The 21,085-nt window shown below is 56.0% G+C and overlaps 1 protein-coding gene across 3 annotated transcripts; it reads left to right on the top strand.

The window, feature by feature from the left end:
- The first annotated feature begins 1,307 nt into the window (after positions 1 to 1,307).
- Positions 1,308 to 20,834, top strand: KATNB1 (katanin regulatory subunit B1). Of its 3 annotated transcripts, none has more exons than XM_019754618.2 (20): positions 1,308 to 1,436; positions 2,518 to 2,818; positions 6,748 to 6,878; positions 9,769 to 9,886; positions 14,729 to 14,829; positions 15,170 to 15,211; positions 15,847 to 15,930; positions 16,145 to 16,260; positions 16,697 to 16,768; positions 16,928 to 17,078; positions 17,189 to 17,379; positions 17,497 to 17,627; positions 18,013 to 18,063; positions 18,720 to 18,787; positions 18,960 to 19,028; positions 19,117 to 19,266; positions 19,494 to 19,570; positions 19,651 to 19,725; positions 19,959 to 20,075; positions 20,415 to 20,834. In XM_019754618.2, the coding sequence occupies exons 2-20, from the start codon at positions 2,779 to 2,781 to the stop codon at positions 20,545 to 20,547; spliced, it is 1,917 nt and encodes a 638-aa protein (XP_019610177.1). In that variant the 5' UTR covers positions 1,308 to 1,436; positions 2,518 to 2,778; the 3' UTR covers positions 20,548 to 20,834. The 3 variants fall into 3 exon arrangements, with proteins under 3 accessions (XP_019610177.1, XP_019610157.2, XP_074170917.1); XM_019754598.2 differs by having other exon boundaries at positions 18,909 to 19,028; XM_074314816.1 differs by lacking the exon at positions 1,308 to 1,436 and adding an exon at positions 2,006 to 2,326 and having other exon boundaries at positions 18,909 to 19,028.
- The last annotated feature ends 251 nt before the right edge of the window (positions 20,835 to 21,085 follow it).

The raw sequence follows: 21,085 nt of genomic DNA, 5'->3' as shown, positions 1-21,085 counted from the left end.
AATTCTCATATTAAAAGCATATTAAAATACAGGGTGGACAATTTTGACCGGATTTTATTTTGCTAATCTAGACCTCTTTTGCTGGTGCCCATACGCATCACGGACAGCTTCCCAAAGTACAACGTGAGGGGTGGACCCTCTGCCTCTCTCTGGCAGACAGGGTGCCGTACATTGGAGAAACTCATAGGCTTTGCTTTAAGAACAAGGGTTCAAATCCTGACTTCATTACTTTTTGGCTGTGTGGCCTTTTACAAGCACCTTAACCTGGCCTTCAGTTTCCCCATCTGTAAATGGGAACAGAATTCCCACCGTTTGGGGTTGTCACGGGCATTACATGAGATCAAGCAACCCTGAGCTGCACTGACTGGCTAGAGGATAAACGGGGAGGTTTGAGGGCCTTTAGGCACCGGCCCCTGGGAAGGCCGGCCGTACCCTCCCGGCAGACAGGGCCTGGCCCGAGGAGACGCTTGGGGGAGGGGGGCGGCGGCCGAGTTCCCCCTAAGCAGCCCCCAGGAGCAGCCACGCGAGTGGCCCGATTCTGGTCGGTTATGGCCCTTTCCTAGGCCCACCCCATCGACGAATCACAAATGAAGTCGGCCTTTCTCGGACTCCTAGTCGGTGATCCCCTTAAAGCAGCGGCCCTCTCATCCATTCACCGAGACCTCGGCTGTAGGGGCAACACTTCCGGGCTCCACGCCTCATTCGACCTGGAATCAGTTTCCGTTTCCTTCTAGGTCTCCCGTGGGAGATTCAAGCTGGTGTTAGAGCCAAAGAAGAGGGCAAAATCCTCAGACCAAAGAAGCACTGCCAGAGGTAAATGGAAGAAGTAGGAACCGTGGCAAAATGCTGACTAAGGACTCCTCCCCGCTTCGCCCCACTACAAAGATGGAAGGTCTGCGGCCTCACGCAGTTCCCAATGTCCACTTCCCATTGGTTGTCTGGGAATTGGTTTTCCAATAATGTGAATGCTGATTGGCCGAGCTGAGACGGTTGATAAAGTGATTGGTGCAGCCGCCATTGGAGGGCGTCTCGAAAATTTTTCAAACGCAAAGTAGGTTCGAGGTAGAGAAGGAAAGGGGGAGGGAAGGGAAAGTTTGAGGCGGAGGCGGGACCAATGAAACGGCAGCCCGTATTGGTTCATTAGAGGCTGAGGGGCGACTCTTGAACTCTCCTTCCTCGTGATTAGTCCAATTCAGGGAGAGAGGGCGGGTACTTGGGAAAAGCGGCAGAAGCGCCTGCTTTGATTGGTCAAACCTGGCGGGAGGTGGAGCGCCCGTGGCGGCTGATTGGTGCGGGAGGTGAGTTGGGCAGGGCTCTGAGACGGAGGTTTTGTTGTGAGGGTCGGTTGTCAAGCAGCGGCCAATCAGGGCAGGGGATGGAGGCAAGTGGGGGTCGCCCCTGGAGCGGAGCCTCGGATTCCTGAGCCACAGCTGCAGGTGGAGTGGGCAAGGGGACGAGGGGGCGAGGGGCCCTGGACTGGGCCAAGCCTGGCGGTGTCGGGCCGGGCTGCGGCAGAGAGGGCTCTGGGCGCGGGGAGGCTGGAGCCATTGCCCCGCAAGCTGAGAGAAGTGGGAGGATCAGGGGAGGCCGAGGGACCAGACTTAGCTTCGGGAGGGGCGGAACCGACGAGGAGGCCTGAGGGGAAAACCAGGGAGGCCGGAAGCAGAGCCGGGGGTCTGCAGGAGGATGGGTGATGAATGGGAACACAAGAAACAGGAATGAATGAATGGGGATACTGGTAGCAGAGGGGAAAGGAGAGTAAAGGGGGTCTGGCGAGGCAGGGGCCAATTTAGGGAGCTCAGGAAACAGGATGTGCGCGAATGGGAGCACAGCAGGCAGGGAGAAGGGGTAGTGAATGGAGGACTAGAGAGGCAGGACTGGCGAACCCAGGAGAAACGGGACAGAGAGGATTTATGGGAAATGGTTTGGCTTTTTAGAGTTGAGGGGATCATACTGACTCATGCCGACCGGTGGCCTAGTTCCCAGCACTGTCCTTGGACATGACAGGCACCAGGAGTAGTTCCTTTGCCACACACTGGGGGTGGGGGGGTTAGATCCTCAGGGCCCTATTTGAGATTCCCCCTAGAGAAGACTTCAGTGCCTATCTGGGGTGCCTCACATGGGCCCCTAAGCTTAGCCTTGACTCCACCCACTTCCCATAGGTCAGACAAAACAGTGACTCCTGGAAATCTGTCGGAACTGCAGACATGTGCTCTTCCCCGCCCCACTGCGGCTGCCGCACTTCAGGCAGCCAGCCTCCTGGAACAGAGCCTCCTCCCGTCATCCTGGCCTCTGGGAGGACCTTTATCCCTGTTCCCTGCTTGAGGTGCCCCCCCTCCAGATTCTCACACCCAATTTGCTGTGCAGCTCTTGGCTCTGTTGGCTTTAGTGGGTGTCTGTCTTTATCAAGTGGCCTTGGTGATCCAGGGAGCTGTGGCTGCAGTTCTTCATATCAGGGTACCCCTGAGCTCCCACTGAGTGTTTCCTAACAAGCCATCCCCTCTGTTTGTGTTCCAGCCCAGTGTTGAGCTGAGATGGCTCAAGCCTGACATTCCATGATCCAGGATCCTGGAAGGTGCGCACAGGCTGCTCTGTGGCTGCTGTGTATGATTTAAAACTACAGGTCCATCCAGAGCCAGGAGACAAGGCATTCCCTCTGCCTGGATGTGTGGGAACTCCCTGCCAACTTGATCGGCAGATCTGGGGGGGATCCACCCCCACCCCACGAGGAAAGCACAGTCTGTTTTGTGGGAGCTTCAGGTGCCAGCCAGCTGAAGGATGGCCACCCCTGTAGTCACCAAAACAGCCTGGAAGTTGCGTGAGTAGTTTTCTTTCTTTCTCACCAATTTACTCTGTTAGCTGTTTGCTGCTGGGTTCCTGAACCCCCAGCTTTGTCTTCTATTCTTGGCACAGGGTGAGAGACTCCTAGGCTTTGGAGTAAAATAGACCAAGATGCAAATCATGACTTTGGCCCTTCTTAGCTGGGTGACATTGGTCAGGTGACTTACTTTCTGACCAATGTCTTAATTTCTCTGAGGCTTAGTTTCCTATCTGTACAATACATACATTCTAGAGTTGTTATGAGATTCACGTGAGAAAATGAACATATAATAAGTCACTTGGTGTAGGATTTCCAGTTAGGCTGACAGCCGGGATGGGTGAAAATCCTGAAAGGTGTTCTTTGCATTTTGAGACCTCTGAGAAGTTAAGCTGAGGGCATCTTGGGGGTGGGCGGGGGTGAGGGGGTAAACAGAGGGATGTTGACAGGGCTCTGGAATGTAACTGAGTTGGAGCACCGCCACTGCCACCATTCCCCGACATAGCAATTGTGAACTTGGATCTGAAGACCTCTCTATACTCTTAAAAATTATTGACGATCCCAAAGAGTTTTTGTTTATGGGAGTTATATCTATCATTATTTATCAGTTAGAAACACTGAGCCATTGAAAAGCATGCCATTAGTGGTGGTTCCCCAGATCATATTTTCAGGACTGCGGCCCTACTCGTTAGTGCTTCCGTGGGCCCTGCCCCACCTTTAATAACTGGTTGGCATATATTTAGTGTGCCCAGACTGGTCACCCTGTGCTATGAGCTGTCCCTGGGCTGCTTTCAGAAGCTTGGGCAAGGCTCCTTCACTTTTAACTGTGGGAACTTGGGCAAAGCTTTTAGCTGGGCCCCAGTGTCCTCATTTGTTAAATGAGAGGCCTGGGCTATTTTCAAGTGGTTCCTCAAATTGTTTCAAATTGTTCTGGGAGAATGCTGTTCATGGCTCCCAAGGAAGGCACACTTTGATCAGAGCGGTTTTATATTTATAGGAGTTATGTATCTATCCCTTCAACAGCTGCTCTTTCCTCAGCATAGAGCCAGGCACTAGGGAGACAGTGGGGGCAAAATAGACAAGGGCTCTGCAATGGGGCGCAGACCCTGGGGAGAGCAACTGGCAGGAATAACCCCACCCCTCTGTTTCTCTTGATCGAATTCGAAGCTGGGACATATGCTTTGATCAATTCACTAGGTGCTGGGGGGTGCAGTAGGGAAGTATTGTAGGCTGCTGGACAGCATGTGCAAAGGCCCTGAGGGAGGAATGTCAGTGCATGGGAAGGACTCAAAGGAAGCCATGGGCAGCAGCACAGCGTTGAGGAGAATGTGGTGCCACAGAGCTTTCTGAGGCTTCGGCTTTATCTGAAAGGCAAAGCCAAATCTTGAAACTGTTCAAGTGGGAGGTACCGTGATCGACTCATATTGGGCATCTGCTGACAATGTCATGTGCACAGCATTTTAACTGAAGAGCCCAAGGCCAGTGACCTCGGACTCTGTGGCTCTAGAGCTCGCAAGGATCAGAAGGTGCTTGGCCAGCGTGAAGCCCGTTCTTTGCACCTTCCATTTGGGATGCTAGTCCTCAGTGCCTCTGGCCAGGATGCTGTGTCCCCAGCTCTGGCTGGGACACGGGGCCCAAGTCGTGCCACCTGTGCTTGGGAAACTGTCATGGGCTTTTGCCACAGGGTGAAGCAGCAGCTGCCAGCCTGGCCTGCCTGTAGGTGCTGTGAGGATCTTTATTTGTTTGCACTAAAATGTGTTACCCAAGCCTGGGCCATGGGTGGGTGCTGTCCTTTAGGCCAGAGGGGAATTCTTAGGTCGGTGCCCTGTGCTGAGGCCTCCTCTGCCTGGTACCCATGGTGTGTCCGCTCTCCCCCTTGGTCTCTCCAGGGGCTCCAGTCAGTCCTGGGTCAGGTTTCTTAGAGGGAAGTGGTCTGAGCCCTTCTAGAAGGGCTCAACCTCCGAATCCCTCTAACCTCAGAGTGTGGTTCTTCCAGCTGGACGCCCTGCCCCAGAAACCATCCGATCAGGCTGTAGCATGAAGACAGGAATCTAATCACTCTCATTCCCCACTGTCTCCCCAGTTCTGGGCCTGGAATAGGCACCCAGGAATCATATATATTATGAATTAATGGCTGTCTCCAGGGGCAGCCGTGCTGAGGCCCAGAGAGGGATGACAGTGTGCCCAACAAGGCCCAGTGACGTAGGGCAGCCAGAGCTTTCCCTGAGAAGGGTGAGAGCTGAGGTAGACACTCAGGCCTGCAGTAGGTCCGAGGTGTAGGGCAGTGCATGTGTGGAGTGTCTCCAGAGAAGGGGAGAGGACCTGAGGCTTGGGAACAGTGCTCAGCGAGAAGGTGGCTTGTCTTCTTTCTGGGGTGGGCAGTCACTTTGGCCAAAGAGAAGCTCTTGAACCCCAGGCATCTACCCGTACAGTTTCCAGAGGACAGAGGCTCCTTGGTTGAGATGTAGATTAGAGAGGGGCCCTGGTCCCTTGGATTGAGTGACAGGGTCTCTGAGGCCCTGGCTGACGTTGGGACTCTTGCCCAGGCTGGGGCTGGATGCTGTTTGTGCCTGGCTGGGCCATGAGGTTGGGTGTCATCACTCAGGTCAAGCCTGGGGCCTGGTCCCCGGGCAGTTTTGCTAGCCCTGCTGAACCAGGCTGCCTGGCAAGCAGCCTTCCTGGGCCTCGTTTCACAACCTCCCTGTGGTCTGAAGCCCACACCACAGAGGCCACCAGGCAGGGTGTAGGCCCTCACCCCAGCCGGCCTCCCAGGTGCCTCAGCATAGCACGGTGGGGTTTTCCCTCCGTCTGTGTGGGGAGACCTGTCTTGTCTCCTTATTGTTCCCAAGAGGGACTCACGCAGAGATGAGCTCGGAGGCCTGGGTTGCCTTCTGGTTCCTTGCCCATGTTTTCTTCCCTTTGGAGCACTGATGATGCCCCCGGAGGCTCTGTCTGCTGCCCCCAAAGCACAAGCCAGGGGCCCTCGTGGCTGCCCACAACGACCGTATCTCCCCTCTGCCTGGCAGCCGTCACTTCTGTCCCCTCACTCCCAGACCTCTCAGTCAGCTGTTTCCTGCTCCCCTCCTCATGAAGCCCACCCTCCTGTGCCCACTTGAGGCCCTAATACCCACTCTCTGTGGTGACTAGTCCTGAGCCCGCGTACCAACCGCGGAGCACCTGCTTCCTGTGCAGCAGCTCACACGCATGTTCTCACTGAATCCTCAGCAACTCAATAAGCCAGGCACTGTTGTTATCTCCATTTACTAGACGAGGAACCCAGCCCTCAGAGAGGGTGAGTGACTTGTCTAAGGCCACACAGCCTACAATAGCAGAGCTCAGGCCAGAACCTGGTCCATGGTTCAGAGGCTGTGGGCTGAAGCCCTGGGTGAGCTCCCCTTGGGACAGCTTGGCTAGAGTTGACCTTAGTGGTTCTTAAAGTGTGTTCCCCAAAGTGAGGTTTGTGTGTGCAGTGAGTGGCGAGGTGCTTAGGTGGTACATAGGTCAGTATTTTTTATCTTAATACTTGTTTTCATATTGTGGAAAAAGTGTAATGAACATATCAAACTGGTAATTTCGTGGATATTATTGCTTACAAGACAGAGCTAAATAAAAATAAGTGATTTAAAAAAAATTGAGCCTAGTATTACCAGTCGATGTGCAGAAAAAGAGAAAAAAATCATGAGGCCTCAGGGTGGGACAGGAATGACTGAAGTTGAGAAATAGTCATTTCTGCCTCAAGCCCAGGCCCTGCCTTGTCAGCTGGTGTCATGTGGGGTGTCTGGATACCAAAGGGGAGCTGACAGGGGCAGAGCCCTCCCATGGGGCTTCCGGTGTTGGAGCTGGGGGCCACGCAGGGCCAAGCCCACCCCTCCACCACGTGACCCATCAAGCCCCCTGACTGCCTTCTCCCCTTGCCCTTTCCTGTGTAGAGGAGATCGTCGCCCATGCCAGCAATGTGTCCTCGCTGGTGCTGGGCAAAGGTTCTGGGCGGCTGCTGGCAACAGGCGGGGACGACTGCCGTGTCAACCTATGGTCCATCAACAAGCCCAACTGCATCATGGTGAGCCTCGGCCGGCCAGCAGGCACAGGGGCTTGGGATGGGAGGGACTCTGGGCTGGGGGGGTTGGGGTAAGGAGCGGGCGGCTTTGTAGGCACCCTGCCTGAGGGTACCCAGCCCTTGTGCAGGGGGACATAGTACACCATCTGCGCCTTCCCCAGCTGTCTGCTCAGGAAGACCAAGAACAAGCCTGGATGGCAGGGACAGTGGCCAGTGCTCAGGAATGGGGGCGTCACCTGGCTGCAGGACAGTACTGTAGGGAGCCTGCCTGAGAAGGTTGAAATGAGCCCACAGGCCCCAGTTTGAGCCTCCCCTGCCCACAGCCCATCCGCTCGTCCGTCAGCTGTACGTGGGGCTGACTGCTTCATTCCCTACCTCATTCCACAAAAGTGATTTCAGGGCACCTGGCTGGAGCTGGGTAGAGAGTTGGTTCTCTAATAGCACTTTCCCCTGGTTAAACAACTACATTCAGTGCCAAAAACTTTTCCTTTCCAAAACAAGAAGGCATAAAGGAAGAAACATACAAAAATGAATCACATGTAGTTCCATTATCCAGAGACCCCTATAGCTGGTGCTTTGATCTGTGTCTTTCTAAGTGCTGATATAGATACATACACGTGCTGCACAGCATATGTGTGCAGACTTGTGCATATATGTACATGTACACACATGCAAACATACATGTGCCCCCACGTAAATATATGACAGTATATTTCTAGCATGCTAGCTCACTCTTCTGTGGCCTGGTTTTTTAGAATAACAATGTGTGAGCATTTACCCATGTCCACACATACCCTTTTACATGACTTTTAATGGCGTCGGTGGTGTGCCATTGTGGCGATGAGCTGGAGTTGGCTGAGCCCCGCCCTGTTCCCAGCATGGAGGGCATTTGCAGTCTTGGCCCTGCTCAGCCACGTGGTCATCTACCTCCGAACATCCTCATCTGCCTAAATCTTCAAGCAGATCTGTGATCGTTGCATTAAAATCCAAAGGTGTGCACTTTTTAAAGAGCTTTCAAAACATTCTGCCCCCGTGCCCTCCAGAAATCAATTTACATTCCCGCCAGGAGCACAGGAACCTCCGTCTCCCTCCCCAGCCTTGCAGCACAGGGCAGTGTCATGCTTTTGACTCTTGACCAAGTAAAGACACAGATAAAAAGAGGTGGGAGGTAATATTTATTAGTAGACATTTAATTACCTCAGTGATTTGGGAGAGATCCAGCGGAGAGCTGAGATCTGAAAAAGAATCAACAAGGACTCACAAAGAATGGACACCAAGTGCACCCAGGCTCTCATCCCCAGGGAAGCACAGTGCAGTTTGGGGTCTGGCCTCCAGACTTCCCTTCTCACACCAGCTGCAGCCCGCAGGCCACCCACAGGCCTCAGCCTGAGCCTCTCCCCTGACTCCCCACAGATCAGGTCTTTCGGAGCCTCAGACTTGCCAAGTTCTTTCTCACGTTAGGTTTATGCACGTGCTACTCCCTCTGCAGGCAGTGCACTTTGGTCTATTTCTGTGCATTTCTAAGTATGTATGAACTCATACAGTTCAACCTCCAAATGATACGCAGGAAGCAGTGAAGCATCTTCCTTCCTCCCCTGACCTCCACTTCTCGCCCTGGAGACAACCAGGCCTCCGGTTCCTCTGTGTCCTTCCAGAATTATTTTGTACATTCACGAGCAAATGTGCATGCCTCTCCCCTCCGCCTCCTATTTTTACATGAATGGTATCATACTGTACACACTGCCTCCATCGTTTTTTGCCTGAAAGTATCACGGAGGTTAGTGTTTCTCATATGCAGAGGGTGGCCTCATACATTTTTAAGGCTGAATGAATGGCAGTCCGTTGCACGGGTGACCATGGATGACCGTAGCTTATCCAACCAGTTTCTTGTGCTGGGTATTTACATTGTTTCCAGTCTTTTGTCCAAAAGAGTCACTGCAGTGAGTAACCTTCCATGTGTGTTGCACATGTGTTTAAGTGTGTATAGGGCAAGCTCCCAGAGGCAGAGCTGCTGGTGTGCAGGAATGTGCATTTCTAAATGTGCGTAGATTGTGCCCAGTTACTCTCCGTGTAGCTTGTACCCATTTACACTCCTGCCGGTGATGTTTGGGAATCAGACAAACTGCTTGTGACTGCCTGGTCTTGGGGTAATTCTGCTGAGGAGCAGTTTTCCCCTAAGGTCCCCAACCCCCATGGGGAATGTTGTCTTAACAAACACTGATGGAGTCACCACTGTGCCCTAGGTTAGCCAGCGCCTGGCGGGGAGTGACAGACACCATGGATTTCAGATTCTGGCCTCTCTCCAGAAATCTGGAAATACCAACGTCTCCCACCCCGTCTCCCGGGCTCAGCCCGACCCAGCCCTGGCTGGGTGAGAGTCCGGGTTTTCCAGCACAGTTACTCCCAGTCCCTCTGGATTCCGAGAGCCCTTGCCTGGGAGCATGGCTGGGTCCTCCAGCAGGGGCAGCCCCAGGGATCCAGGCATTCCAGAGGGTGAGACATGCGCTGCTAATGAGCCAGGCCTCGGTTCTGCCATGTTTCCCCTCCTGAGGGGCTTGGAGATGGGAGCAGAGCCTAGGTGGGTGGTGGTTTGGACTCAGGACTAAAGGGTCAGCTGCTCCCCTCCAAGGGGCCAGGGCCATTGCTGTAGGTGACATCCATGTCAGCATGGCGGGCAGTGGGAGAGGCTGGAGCATGAGTGGAATCTGGGCCACTGTTAGCCCTGGGAGCTGAGGCCGAAAGAAGCGGCTGCTCAGCCAGCTGTGGAGAGCCTGGGTGTGGCTCTGTGCTTGGGTCACTTCTCTCTGACACACTTTCTGGGACCCCAGAATTTGGGGCAGCAGCTGAGGGTCTGTCCACGCAGTGCGCTAAAGTTGCCACCCTTTCTCCACAGAGCCTGACGGGTCACACGTCCCCGGTGGAGAGTGTCCGCCTCAACACCCCTGAGGAGCTCATCGTGGCCGGCTCCCAGTCGGGCTCCATCCGTGTCTGGGACCTGGAAGCTGCCAAAAGTAGGCATCTACGCTCGCCTCCCCTATACGCAGCCTGCGGGCCTGTTGTCTCTGGCTCTCCTGTCCAGCTGCTTCCTCCGGGAAGCCTGACTAGCTTGGATGCCTCCCTCCTGGAGCGCTGCCCAGACGGCGTGGCGATTCCCCCGTCCCCATTGGCCGCGCAGCAGCAACGTGCACTGCTGTCTGAGTGCTGGCACTGAAGAGGTGCCCAGTAAATGTCTGAATGGACAACTGTGTGGGTGGGCAGGTGGATGTCTGTGTGGATTCAGAGCCTGGAAAGACATCAAGTGCCACCAGGGGCCACACAGGACATGTAAACGAGTGAGCTGGCTATGTGGGGCGCAGTGGGGAGTGTGCGCCGACTTGGAGGCGGCCCCCGCTCAGTTCTGGCAACTTGCCTGCAGGAATGGGGCTGGGGTGGCCAGCCTTCTGTTTCCTTGTGCTCTGTTTGTTTTTAGTTTAGTTTTCACCTTTATAGGAGTTATGCGTACTTTGAAAAGTCAGATACCGATAGTTCTACAAATACTCACAACGGAAAGAGGAAGTCTTTGCTCCACTCCTCAACCTTCTGTCCTTTCACCTGGAGTTTTGCTGATTCCCTCTACTTTCCTAAACAACGTGGTTATACTGCACTTTCTTTTAGAAAACATTTTATATTTTAGCTGTTGCCTTCCGACCACTGAAGGTGAGAAGTTAGCTCTCGTGGAGCCACTCCCAGCGTTCTCCATCCTCCCAATTCCACCTTTTAAATATCCATTGTTTATAGTCTCAGGACCATACAGATATTATTTGGGGCTCACCATATTTATCTTCTTTTTATAACTTTGTTTCTCTGGTATTAATAACTGTTTTTTTCCCCATCTGCATGTTTCCTACATCTTTATTACTAATTCATCCCCAAATTCTCTGCCAGAAGAGTAAACCTCCTCCTTCAGTTTACCCTCAAACCCATCCCATAATCAAGGTCTCTTCTCAGAGCCACTGTCCCCCAGGTCCTAGTGGCCTGGGGGCACCCGGGCCTGCAGCCCAGCTGTCATCCTGTGCTCTCCTGGTCTCCTCTCCAGGGAACTCTCTCCATCTGCTGCTCTGATCCCACGTTGTCACCTTTCTTGGTTTTCTCCCTCTTTGGTGGAGAACATTCTTTCATAGCTTACTGAGAAAAGGTGCACAACAGGCAGTTTTAGAGACCTTCATGATTGAGAATGACTTTATTCTACCCCATCCTCTCTCTTAACAGTTCGAGTATAGAATTCCAGGTTGAAAATACTTTTCCCTTCAAGTTCTGAAGGTGCAGTGCCGTTGCGTTTTGGGTTCCAGGGTTGCTGTTGGGAGACCACTGCTGTCTCCTCCCGGACCCTCATGTGGGACCTGCTGCTTTCCTCCCTCTGCCTCTCTCGCTGCAGGCTTGTAGGATCTTTGTCCCAGCGTCCTGAAGTTGTGTAGTGATGAACCTTGGTCAACATTTATTCCTGTGCTAGATCCTTGCCGAGTCCTTTCAGTCTGTAAACTCATGCCCTCGGTTCTGGGCCAAGTGGGGAGTCTCGCCGTCCCTAGAAGAGGGTCTGCCTCTCAGCCTCAGCTGAGTGTTGCCACACGGCATTGTGGGTGCTGCCAGCTCTATGGATTTTTCAACAGAAGCTGGGAATCTGGAAATTTAAGTGGAATCCACCCATTTCTGAATATTGACAACTAATTCAACATTTTTTCAGAACACCGTACAGGTCAACGCTGAGAAGTCTTAAGTAAAACCCATTTGCTCTCTGCTTTTTGCCAGCCTCTATTCTGGACCTTCCAGGAGGCCATTGCTACCTGAAGGACAGGAGAGGAAATGGTGGCATAGATTTTGCCAAGGCTGCTTTACCCAGAAGTGAGCCCCCATGCCTGACTGAGACTTATAGGTCCTTCTGGGCCTCTCCTGTGGTGCGTGCTCTGCCTCTGCTGCAGGATGGCAGCCATTGGCCACGCACACTTGGCGGCCAGGTTTATTCTTCCCAAGGGCAGTGGTTTTGTATCCTCCAGAAATATGGTGCCCCTGGCCTCTTGGGTGATGCTTGCCTACCCGGTGATGGGCTGTTTAAGAAAGCGCCCAGGATCTCTTGGATGACAAATGGGTCTCATGCTTTGCATCTGAGCACACGGTCCCACTGCCTGGCCACATGCAGGACGCACGCATCTATGCTGGCATCACTGGACTTGAGGGGCTGGCCGGGGTCCAGCTGAGAAAGCAGAAAGGCCCGGGCCGAGGGTGGGTCATTTCTTGGGAAACTTCTTCCTGGACTCAAATCCCAGTGGACAGCACCATTCACTGAGGAGCAAAGGGAAAAGAAGACACGGGCACCATGCATTCTCAGCCACACTTATTTCGCGCATAAGGGGAATGCGAGACTTCCTTGAGGTGGGCAAAGAATAACAATGGAAGACCTCTGGAATTCCTGGGCACTGGGCTCCCACGGCTAGCTGCTGTCAAGGAGCTTGTTAAAAATACACGGCCCAGACCCCACTCCCAGGACACCTGACTCAGAAGTCAGGTGAGCCCAGAATCAGGCTTTCAATAAGCTTCCAGGTGATTCTGAAGCAGATCCAGGTTGGCAGAGCCCCTTTGTTTGTCATATGGGCATGCTGGGGCCCAGGGAGGACACCAAGCTTGGTAAAGACCCTATAGCTGAGTAGCTACTCAGCTGGGAGAGCTTGGAGGCTCCTGAATGGGGTACACAGACCCCAGGGGCCCTCCATCCTGCAGCTCCCAGGTGCGACCAGAGGCCCTCCTGGGACTGAAGAGCAAGGGCAGAAGTCACGCCAGAAGAATGTGGTCCTGCCTGCTTTCCATGGCACAGCCAGAGGGTGAGGGTGGGTCAGCCGGGGATGGCACAGGAAGGCGGCCCACGCAGGGTAGGACTCCACGTCTTCTCGGGGCGGGGCAGGATTCTGGAAACTGGCGTGGGATGCAGAGTGGCTGAAGCAGGAGCCAGCATGAGTGCCCCCTCCAGGCCCTGGATTGGTCAGCATGTGCTCGAGGTCTCCTTGCCCAGAAAGGCTGTGTTGAGCCCCTGGTGGCATGTGACAACTACAGAGCGAGGAGAGGCAGCTGCTCAGGTTTTGGTGCAATTAAGTTAGCTACTCCGAGAAGAGATGTGTCAGGTGCCTTGACACACTCCGTGAAGGATGTAAAGGCAGGTCAGTCCCAGCTCAGCACCCCACAGGACCTGTGCAGAGGGGCCCCGAGTAGGATGGGTGGAAGGGCATCGGCAGTGGGATGGACCCTGTCTTCAAGGCAGATGACAACTAGAACAGCTCACTTATTCTGCTCTCAGCTGTGTCTGGCCTGTCCTAGGAGCCTTAGACAACTGTGACCCAGGTAGAGGGTCACACGGTAAAGCAAGCTGCTCAGGAGTCAGGTGCCTGCTTTAAATTCTGGCTCTGTACCTTGCCGACCGGCCGGAAGTGCGCTGCTTCCCCCTCTGAGCCTCAGGCCCTTGGCCACCTCCTGGTGGTGTTGGAGCTTGGGGGAGACACGCTCGGAAATCACTCAGCCTGTTCTGTGAACATCAGAAGTGCTCGGCAGATATCCTGGGATGAGGGAAGTGCCCGAAAGGCCACGGCACTGAGTAGTCACCACTGGGGCCAGAACACAGAGAACCAGGACAAGTATTCTGAGGCCTGAGGAAGAGAGAAGGTCCAGCTTGGGCGACAGAGAGGATGAAGGCAGGCCTTGTGCAGGAAGAAATTATAATGAGAATTATAACTGGTATTTATTGAGCACTTAACCATGTGTCAGGCCCATCCTAAGAACTTTATGTCCATTTTATTACGTAATCCTGGCCATGACCAATATGAGACTCAGAGAGGGTAAGGGATTGCTCAAGGTCACACAGCAAGCAAGGAGCAGAGCCAGGACTGCTTCCAATTCTGTCTCCAGAGCCCTGGACCTGAACCTGAGGGATGCAGACAGTCATACAATAGAGTTTGTTTAATTTACCCATTGCGTTGAGCTTGACCCTCATCCCTAAAGCATTATGCTTGGAGGCTACTTGAACACCTCCTTCAACAGAGAGCTCACTACCTCTCAGAAGGTACCCCGGTTCACCTTGGCTCAAACCTAAGGATGGCTGGACTCCTGTACCACTTGGCCCCAGCTCTCATGGGGTGATCAGTTTCATTCAGACAGTGGAATTATAAATCTTTTAAAAAGCAAGACATATGAGGCCAGAGAGAAGAGACAAATTTGAGTGGCACCAGAAACAGAAACACACAGTTTGCCTGTGGGCCAGGCTGGACTGGGCCATGGAGCGGCCTACAAAACCTTGGAGGATGGGAGACATGGTTTCTTGGGGCAGCAGAAGGTGGTTCACGCTCCGCCCCTCAGGGTTCTGAGGCCCCAGTCATCTCCTTGTGCTCTCGGCTCTCACAGCATGTTCTCAGCCGCCCTCAAGATCCCTGGGACGGGACCAGTGTGAGCGTCAGGGCCACCCCAGGCACACCCTCCGCTTGCCCTTCTTGGGGCCCCTGCCCACCCTTCCTTCTGCCTGACATCACATCCTCCCTCATCCTTTGCACTTGCATGAACACACTAGGACGAGCCCAGCAGCACAAGGTGGGGGCAGTGCGTGATAATGTTTTTGGGGGGCTCACCTAGTAACAGAAATGGCTATCGCCTCTCAGGAGAAAAATAGGAAAATAGGTTGTTAGGGTGGTAGGACCTTAGTTGATGTTTTCCCCCTATTGTTAAAATGTGTGTTATTGTTCAGTTTATATTAAAGCCCACACACCATGAAGACAACAGCCCTTCTCTGTCAGCCGTCTTGTTTACCTCTCACGCCATCATCTCTGCTTTCTTCCTTTTAGTTCTTCGCACACTCATGGGACACAAAGCCAACATCTGCAGCCTGGATTTCCACCCGTATGGCGAGTTCGTAGCCTCGGGTTCCCAGGACACAAACATCAAGGTGAGAGCCCACTCTGAGCCCTGTGTCTCCCACTGAGCGGGCCGTGGGATCGGCCGGGTGTCCTATCTGAGAGGGTGGGCTTTCAGCTCTGCGTGGGGGCATCTTCCCTCTCTGTGGCAGGATTTCTCCTGAGAATTCCCAGCTTTAGTGTACAGTTTCTAGACCCCTGTCATTTTGGGGTGTACTGACGTGAAGGCGCCCAGGGGCGTTCACTGCTCACAGCCGCACACTGCCCTCCAACCCAGGCTCCAGGACGGCCCAGGCTCAAGGCCTCCCCCACCCCAGCCCGCCCTTGCTCGGGGCCTGTCCTGACTCTGCCCCTCTGCTCCTCCCCCCACAGCTCTGGGACATCAGGAGGAAAGGCTGTGTCTTCCGATACAGGGTAAGGAGGGCACCTTCTGGTGGTCATTCCACAAGCACCGTGCAGACATGGGGTGTGGGTGGTGTCTGGACTGGCCAGGGCTGGAGTGGACGGCCGTCCACCCTGAGTGAGAACATGAGAAACGAGAGCCCCAGCGAGAACCGTGACTCTGGAGCAGAGCAGGAGTGCTGTGGGTGGTCCACCTGGACCCCAGCTTTCCATGAATCCCCTCAGAGCTGTGTTCACCAGACTGCTCCGTTCTCTGGTTTTACAGGCAGGTAATAGGTATCATTAGGTGAAGGGGGTGCCCAGTCATAGGAGTTTGAAGCACTGAGTTTAACAAAGAATTATTTTTAGAGGTTTTAGACCCTTTGGCATTAAGAGAGGGCATTTAACTCCCCAAAAAGAGACATGAGCTATGTTGCTTCCCAAACTATGTGACCATGCAACCCTGATTTCCTGGAGCGTCCTGCAGGACTCAGAATCTGTGACCGCATATGGAGAAGCGTCGCTACATCATCTCCCGCACGTCAGCCCCGTCAGCCCCTCATTGCCTACTCCCCAGGAAGCACTGCCTGTGGAGGGCAGAGATAGAGTGGGTGGTGGGGAAGGCACCAGGCCCCTTGGGTGAGCCCAGTGCTCTGTCCTCTCCACAGGGGCACAGCCAGGCCGTGCGGTGTCTCCGGTTCAGCCCCGATGGGAAGTGGTTGGCCTCAGCTGCAGATGACCACACAGTGAAGGTAGCTCCCGGCCTGAGCTGGGCCCAGGGCTGGGGACTGGCGTCTGCTGCTCACCCTCAGGCTAGGGCCTCACCTTCCTCCTGCCTGGGGTTACATGTCCCAAGCCTGTCCAGAGTGGAAGGTGGTGTGTGGATAAAGAGCTCAGGCTGGAATAGAGGGCGAGTGGGCAGCTGGTGTCCGGCCTGGTCCTGATCTCCACCCTGCCCTGCCCCAGCTCTGGGATCTGACTGCTGGCAAGATGATGTCTGAGTTCCCTGGCCACACGGGGCCTGTCAACGTGGTGGAGTTTCACCCCAACGAGTACCTCCTGGCTTCTGGCAGTTCTGACAGGTGAGAAGGAGCAGGGCCCATTGCCCGTGACTGCCATCCTTCTCATCTCTATCCTCTGAGTCTATGTATATCTGTCCCCTATCTGTCTCTCTGTCCCAGGGTGTCATACGCCTGATGAACCTGTGTAGACTGAATTAACTGCCAGCCAAGTCAAGATGGGACCCTGGTCCCGTGTCCCCTGAGTCTGATTCCTGGCCCCAGTCTGGGCCTTCAAGGGCACGTCTAGATCCAAGGCCCATGTTTACCTCCCACCCTCTAAATCCCCTCCCCCTGTCTGCCCAGGGCCAGCCCCTGCCCTAGACATTGTTCTTAATGGCCCTGAGAGGGAGGTGGGAGGTGGACAGGTGTCTGGAGACAAGCGGGCTGCCCCAGCCACAGGCCTGTAGGAGCCAGAGGGAGACCCTGGCTTCCTAGCACAGCCTGGCTGCCTTTGCAGGACCATCCGTTTCTGGGATCTGGAGAAATTCCAGGTGGTGAGCTGCATCGAAGGGGAACCAGGGCCCGTCAGGTATGCAGGTAGCTGGGTGGTAGGCCCGGCCTCCTCCTGGGAACTGGGATGTGGACCTGGGTGGGCCTTTCCCATCTCCACTTCCATTCCCTCCTGTCCTGGGGTCCCTGCAGCCTCCTCAGGTTTCTCAGACCCATGATCCACTCTCGCCTGGCCTAGGAGTGTCCTCTTCAACCCTGATGGCTGCTGCTTATACAGTGGCTGCCAGGACTCACTGCGTGTCTATGGCTGGGAACCGGAGCGCTGCTTTGACGTGGTCCTGGTCAACTGGGGCAAGGTGGCCGACCTGGCCATCTGCAACGACCAGCTGGTGAGAAAGCCACCGGGCCTCCATCCCCCTTCCACCTCAGGCCCCCACTCCCACCCATACCCCAGCTGCTGTTGCAGAGGGCCCCACCCCAGCTCTGCCGCTTCCTGCAGATAGGTGTGGCCTTCTCCCAGAGCAACGTCTCCTCTTACGTGGTGGACCTGACTCGGGTCACCAGGACAGGCACGGTGGCCCAGGACCCCGTGCAGGACAGCCAGCTGCTGGCACAGCAGCCGCCCCTCCCCAGTGCTCCCCTACGACGCATCTACGAGCGGCCCAGCACAGCCTGCAGCAAGCCTCAGAGGTGGGCTTGGGGCTTCAGAGGGCACCGGGGGGCACAGGAGGCAGGCCCAGCCCAGGAAGGCTTCAGGAAGCCCAGCCGGCCTCACCAGGGCCCCGGCCCCCTTTTGGCCACCCCCAGGGTGAAGCAGAACTCGGAGAGTGAGCGCCGTAGCCCCAGCAGCGAGGACGACCGGGACGAGCGGGAGTCGCGGGCAGAGATCCGGAACGCCGAGGACTACAACGAGATCTTCCAGCCAAAGAACAGCATCAGTGAGACCTGGCTGCCGCCCCCCAGGCCCCCATGTCCCCACCTATGACATGGAGGCAGATGATCCTCTCTGGGGACAGCATCCATGTCACTGCTTAGCTCAATGCTTAACCCGCTCCAGGCCAGGCTCTGGTCCCAGGCCTTCTAGACCCCAGCGGAGGGCCCTGCCTGCCCTAAACAAAGCAAGGCCCTGAGGCCTTAGGGGCAGGCCCAAGGCTTCATGGGGCTGGGACAGGGTCATAGGTCTGCAACTGTGTGCCTGGGAACCAGCTTCCATCCCCTGCGTCCTGACAGGGCCCTGGCTCCCAGGCCACCCCCTCCCTGGGGGCTCAGATAGGAGCCCTAGGCTGGCCAACGTGAGTTCCCCAACCCCCTTCGCTTCTACAGGTAGGACACCACCCCGGAGAAGTGAGCCCTTCCCAGCACCCCCGGAAGATGGTGAGTCGGGAGGCAGAGCCAGGCCTCACAGAGTCCCCAGCTCCCAGTCCTTTCCCTCTCTGAGCCCCTGGCCTCCCCTCCTGTGGCACAATCTCTCTCTCTCACTGGATCTTTTCCCTCAACTTGCCCAACAACACCTACTGTGTGCCTGGCTAGACCCTGATGATTGAGTGTGAACAAGGCAGGCAGGTGCTCCTCTCAGGAGCCCACACTCTAGTGAGGAGGGCAGAAGGTAGACACGACCACACAGATGGGTCCAGAAATGGGACACGTGCTGTGGAGGATGGAGATGGTCATAGTGAGAGAAGTCACTAGGGGCCACTGTAGATGGGGCCGCCGGCTCTTCATCACTCACCACCGGCGCCCACCACACACACATTCCTAGTGAGGGGCTGATTGCCACTGCCTAGCACTCCCCGGGTCCCATCCTCACGCAGTGCTAAACACCTGCTTTCTGCCAGACCTGGGGGTGAGTGGAGAGGGGGACAGGCCCAGCCCCCACCCTCAGGCCTCCCTAGCACCGTGCTACCAATGTCTCTTTGTCTCTTTTCCCGGCTGCCCGCCAGCTCCTTCTTCTCCATCACCTTCAATTACCCAGAGTCCCAGCTGAGCCCAGCCTTCTTCCTGACCCAGAGATCTTTTCCTTTTGTCTCCAGACATGGCCACAGCCAAGGAGGCAGCAAAGCCCAGCCCAGCCATGGACACGCAATTCCCGGTGCCAAACGTATGTCCGGGTGGAGCAGGCGTGGTGTGGGGCTCGGAAAGGAGCTGGAGTCCTGAACCAGGGTTGGGGGGTAGAGAGGGAGGCCTCAGGCTGGCCGCCACTGAGCTCCGGACCCCTCCAGCTCAAGGTCGTGCCCTGGGCCCAAGTCGTCACTTCTACCCCTGCCCTCAAGGCCGAGCCTGCCATCATCCCTGCCACCCGGAACGAGCCCATCGGGCTGAAGGCCTCCGACTTCCTGCCTGTGAGTGGGGTCCCAGCCCAAGGATGGGGTGGAGGTCCGTGACGCGAGGGCAGAGCTTTGCTGCCAGCATCTGGACCCGTCCCAGCAGGCCGTGAAGGTTTCCCAGCAGACGGAGCTGGTCGACGAGGACGCCATGTCACAGATCCGCAAAGGCCATGACACCATGTGCGTGGTGCTCACCAGCCGCCACAAGAACCTGGACACCGTGCGGGCCGTGTGGACCACGGGCAACATCAAGGCAAGTGCCAGCCTGTCACCACACCATGGTTGGCTTCACCTTTGTTTCTTCCATCCTCACCATCTCAAGCTGCCACTTACTGAGCACCTGTGTACAGGCCGGGTCTTGCACTCGTCACTTTAGGGGCGGTCTCATTAATAGCCCACAACAAACCCCATCATCACTCCACAATCCGTCAGGGGCCGCTGTGCCCCCCGTGCTCTCTGACAGGCGCTCTGTTTGCACAGACGTCAGTGGATTCGGCCGTGGCCATCAGTGACCTGTCCGTGGTGGTGGACCTCCTCAACATCGTCAACCAGAAAGCGTAAGTGGCCATAGCGGGTGGAGCGGGCGGAGTGGGCAGGGCCGGGTGCTGAGGGCGTACGTCCCTGGCCCTCTCCCCAGCTCCCTGTGGAAGCTGGACCTGTGCACCACGGTGCTGCCGCAGATTGAGAAGCTTCTGCAGAGCAAGTATGAGAGGTACGTGCGGGAGGGGAGGTGGCAAGGGGCTCCTGCAAGGAGCACGGGAAAGACCCCCAGGGCTGGTGCCCACGTGAGGTGCCTGTGCAGCACTACTGTCCCCTCCGAGTTCCAGAGAGGGCAGAGTGAAAACAAGCTGTGCCGCCTCTGATCCGCTGTCCGTCTCTGCCCCTCTGCCATGTGTGCCTTGCTGCTTCTCTGTTGGGGCTCCATCCATCCGTCTGCCTCTGAAGCTATGTCCAAACAGGCTGCACCTCCCTGAAGCTGATCCTGCAGCGGTTTCTGCCCCTGATCACGGACATCCTGGCGGCCCCGCCCTCTGTGGGTGTGGACATCAGCCGGGAGGAGAGGTGAGGGGCCAGGCGGCATGCAGGTATTGGGGTGGGGATGCCACGCCCAGCGAGAACATACCTGCGGGCCTAGCCCACCTGATGGCACTGCTGAAACAGCTTATTGAGAAGGTCATTGTGCCTAGAACAGAGTCCCTGACTCAGGGTATGGGGTGGGGACAGCCAGAGCCTGGGTTCCTCTATGGCCTGGCTCTGCCCTGCGCCCTGGTGTGGCCTGGTGTGGCCTGGCCTGGCCTGGGAGAGGGGCGAGAATGGTTAAGACAGGAAAGGCCCCACGGCACGTGGCCGTCATGGTGTCCACACAGCTGGTCACCTCCAACGCTGCCCCTCTGCCTTCAGGCTACACAAGTGCCGGCTCTGCTACAAGCAGCTCAAGAGTATCAGTGGCCTCGTCAAGAGCAAGTCGGGCTTGAGCGGCCGCCATGGCAGTGCCTTCCGGGAGCTGCACCTTCTCATGGCCAGTTTGGACTGAGGACTCCAGTGCGTGGGGGCCACCTGGCAGCCCTCAGGGCCTGGCCTCAGCCCCTCCACCTGTTCCCTGTGCTCCCACTGGCCATGAGCCTCTCCCCTGCCCCCACTGCTGCCACCCTGGAGGCGGCGGCGCTGGCCCACTGGCCACCTCCATAGCCCCGAACTCTCAGACAACTCTCCAGCAACGGCTGCCCAGCTTTGCCAACTCTTGCTTCTTGGGGCAGCAAACCGAGCCCTGGGGCTGCTGCTGTAATTTATAAGGCAAATTTTATTAAATTTGTAACTATTTCCTCATCTCCTTGCTGGGAGGGGCAACCTCTGGCCATGTGGTTCTCCCAGGCAGATGACCTGCCTGGCCTCTGCAGAGAAGAGACCACCCCCTAAGCCCCAAAGGTGGTGTGCCAACCTGGGCCAGCAGGGGCCAGCAGAGTGCTGGCCCGTCAGGACAGGGCCAGTTCAGACTTCTTCTGGGGGAGGAGTGGGAGGCAGCAACTCTATGGCTGGGAGGCAGGTGAGGCTGGGCCCCACCATCCCCCGTC

Source organism: Rhinolophus sinicus, linkage group LG11 (assembly GCF_036562045.2).
Source record: "Rhinolophus sinicus isolate RSC01 linkage group LG11, ASM3656204v1, whole genome shotgun sequence".
NCBI lineage: Eukaryota > Metazoa > Chordata > Mammalia > Chiroptera > Rhinolophidae > Rhinolophus > Rhinolophus sinicus.
This window is presented reverse-complemented; position numbering and strand designations above follow the sequence as displayed.

Excerpts from the sequence above, each read along its gene's own strand:
- KATNB1 (XM_019754598.2), top strand. The coding sequence starts at position 2,779 with ATGGCCACCCCTGTAGTCACCAAAACAGCCTGGAAGTTGC. Across the intron at positions 16,261-16,696 it reads GCTTCTGGCAGTTCTGACAG|GACCATCCGTTTCTGGGATC; the intron begins GTGAGAAGGAGC and ends CTGCCTTTGCAG. Across the intron at positions 19,726-19,958 it reads CTGCAGAGCAAGTATGAGAG|CTATGTCCAAACAGGCTGCA; the intron begins GTACGTGCGGGA and ends CTGCCTCTGAAG.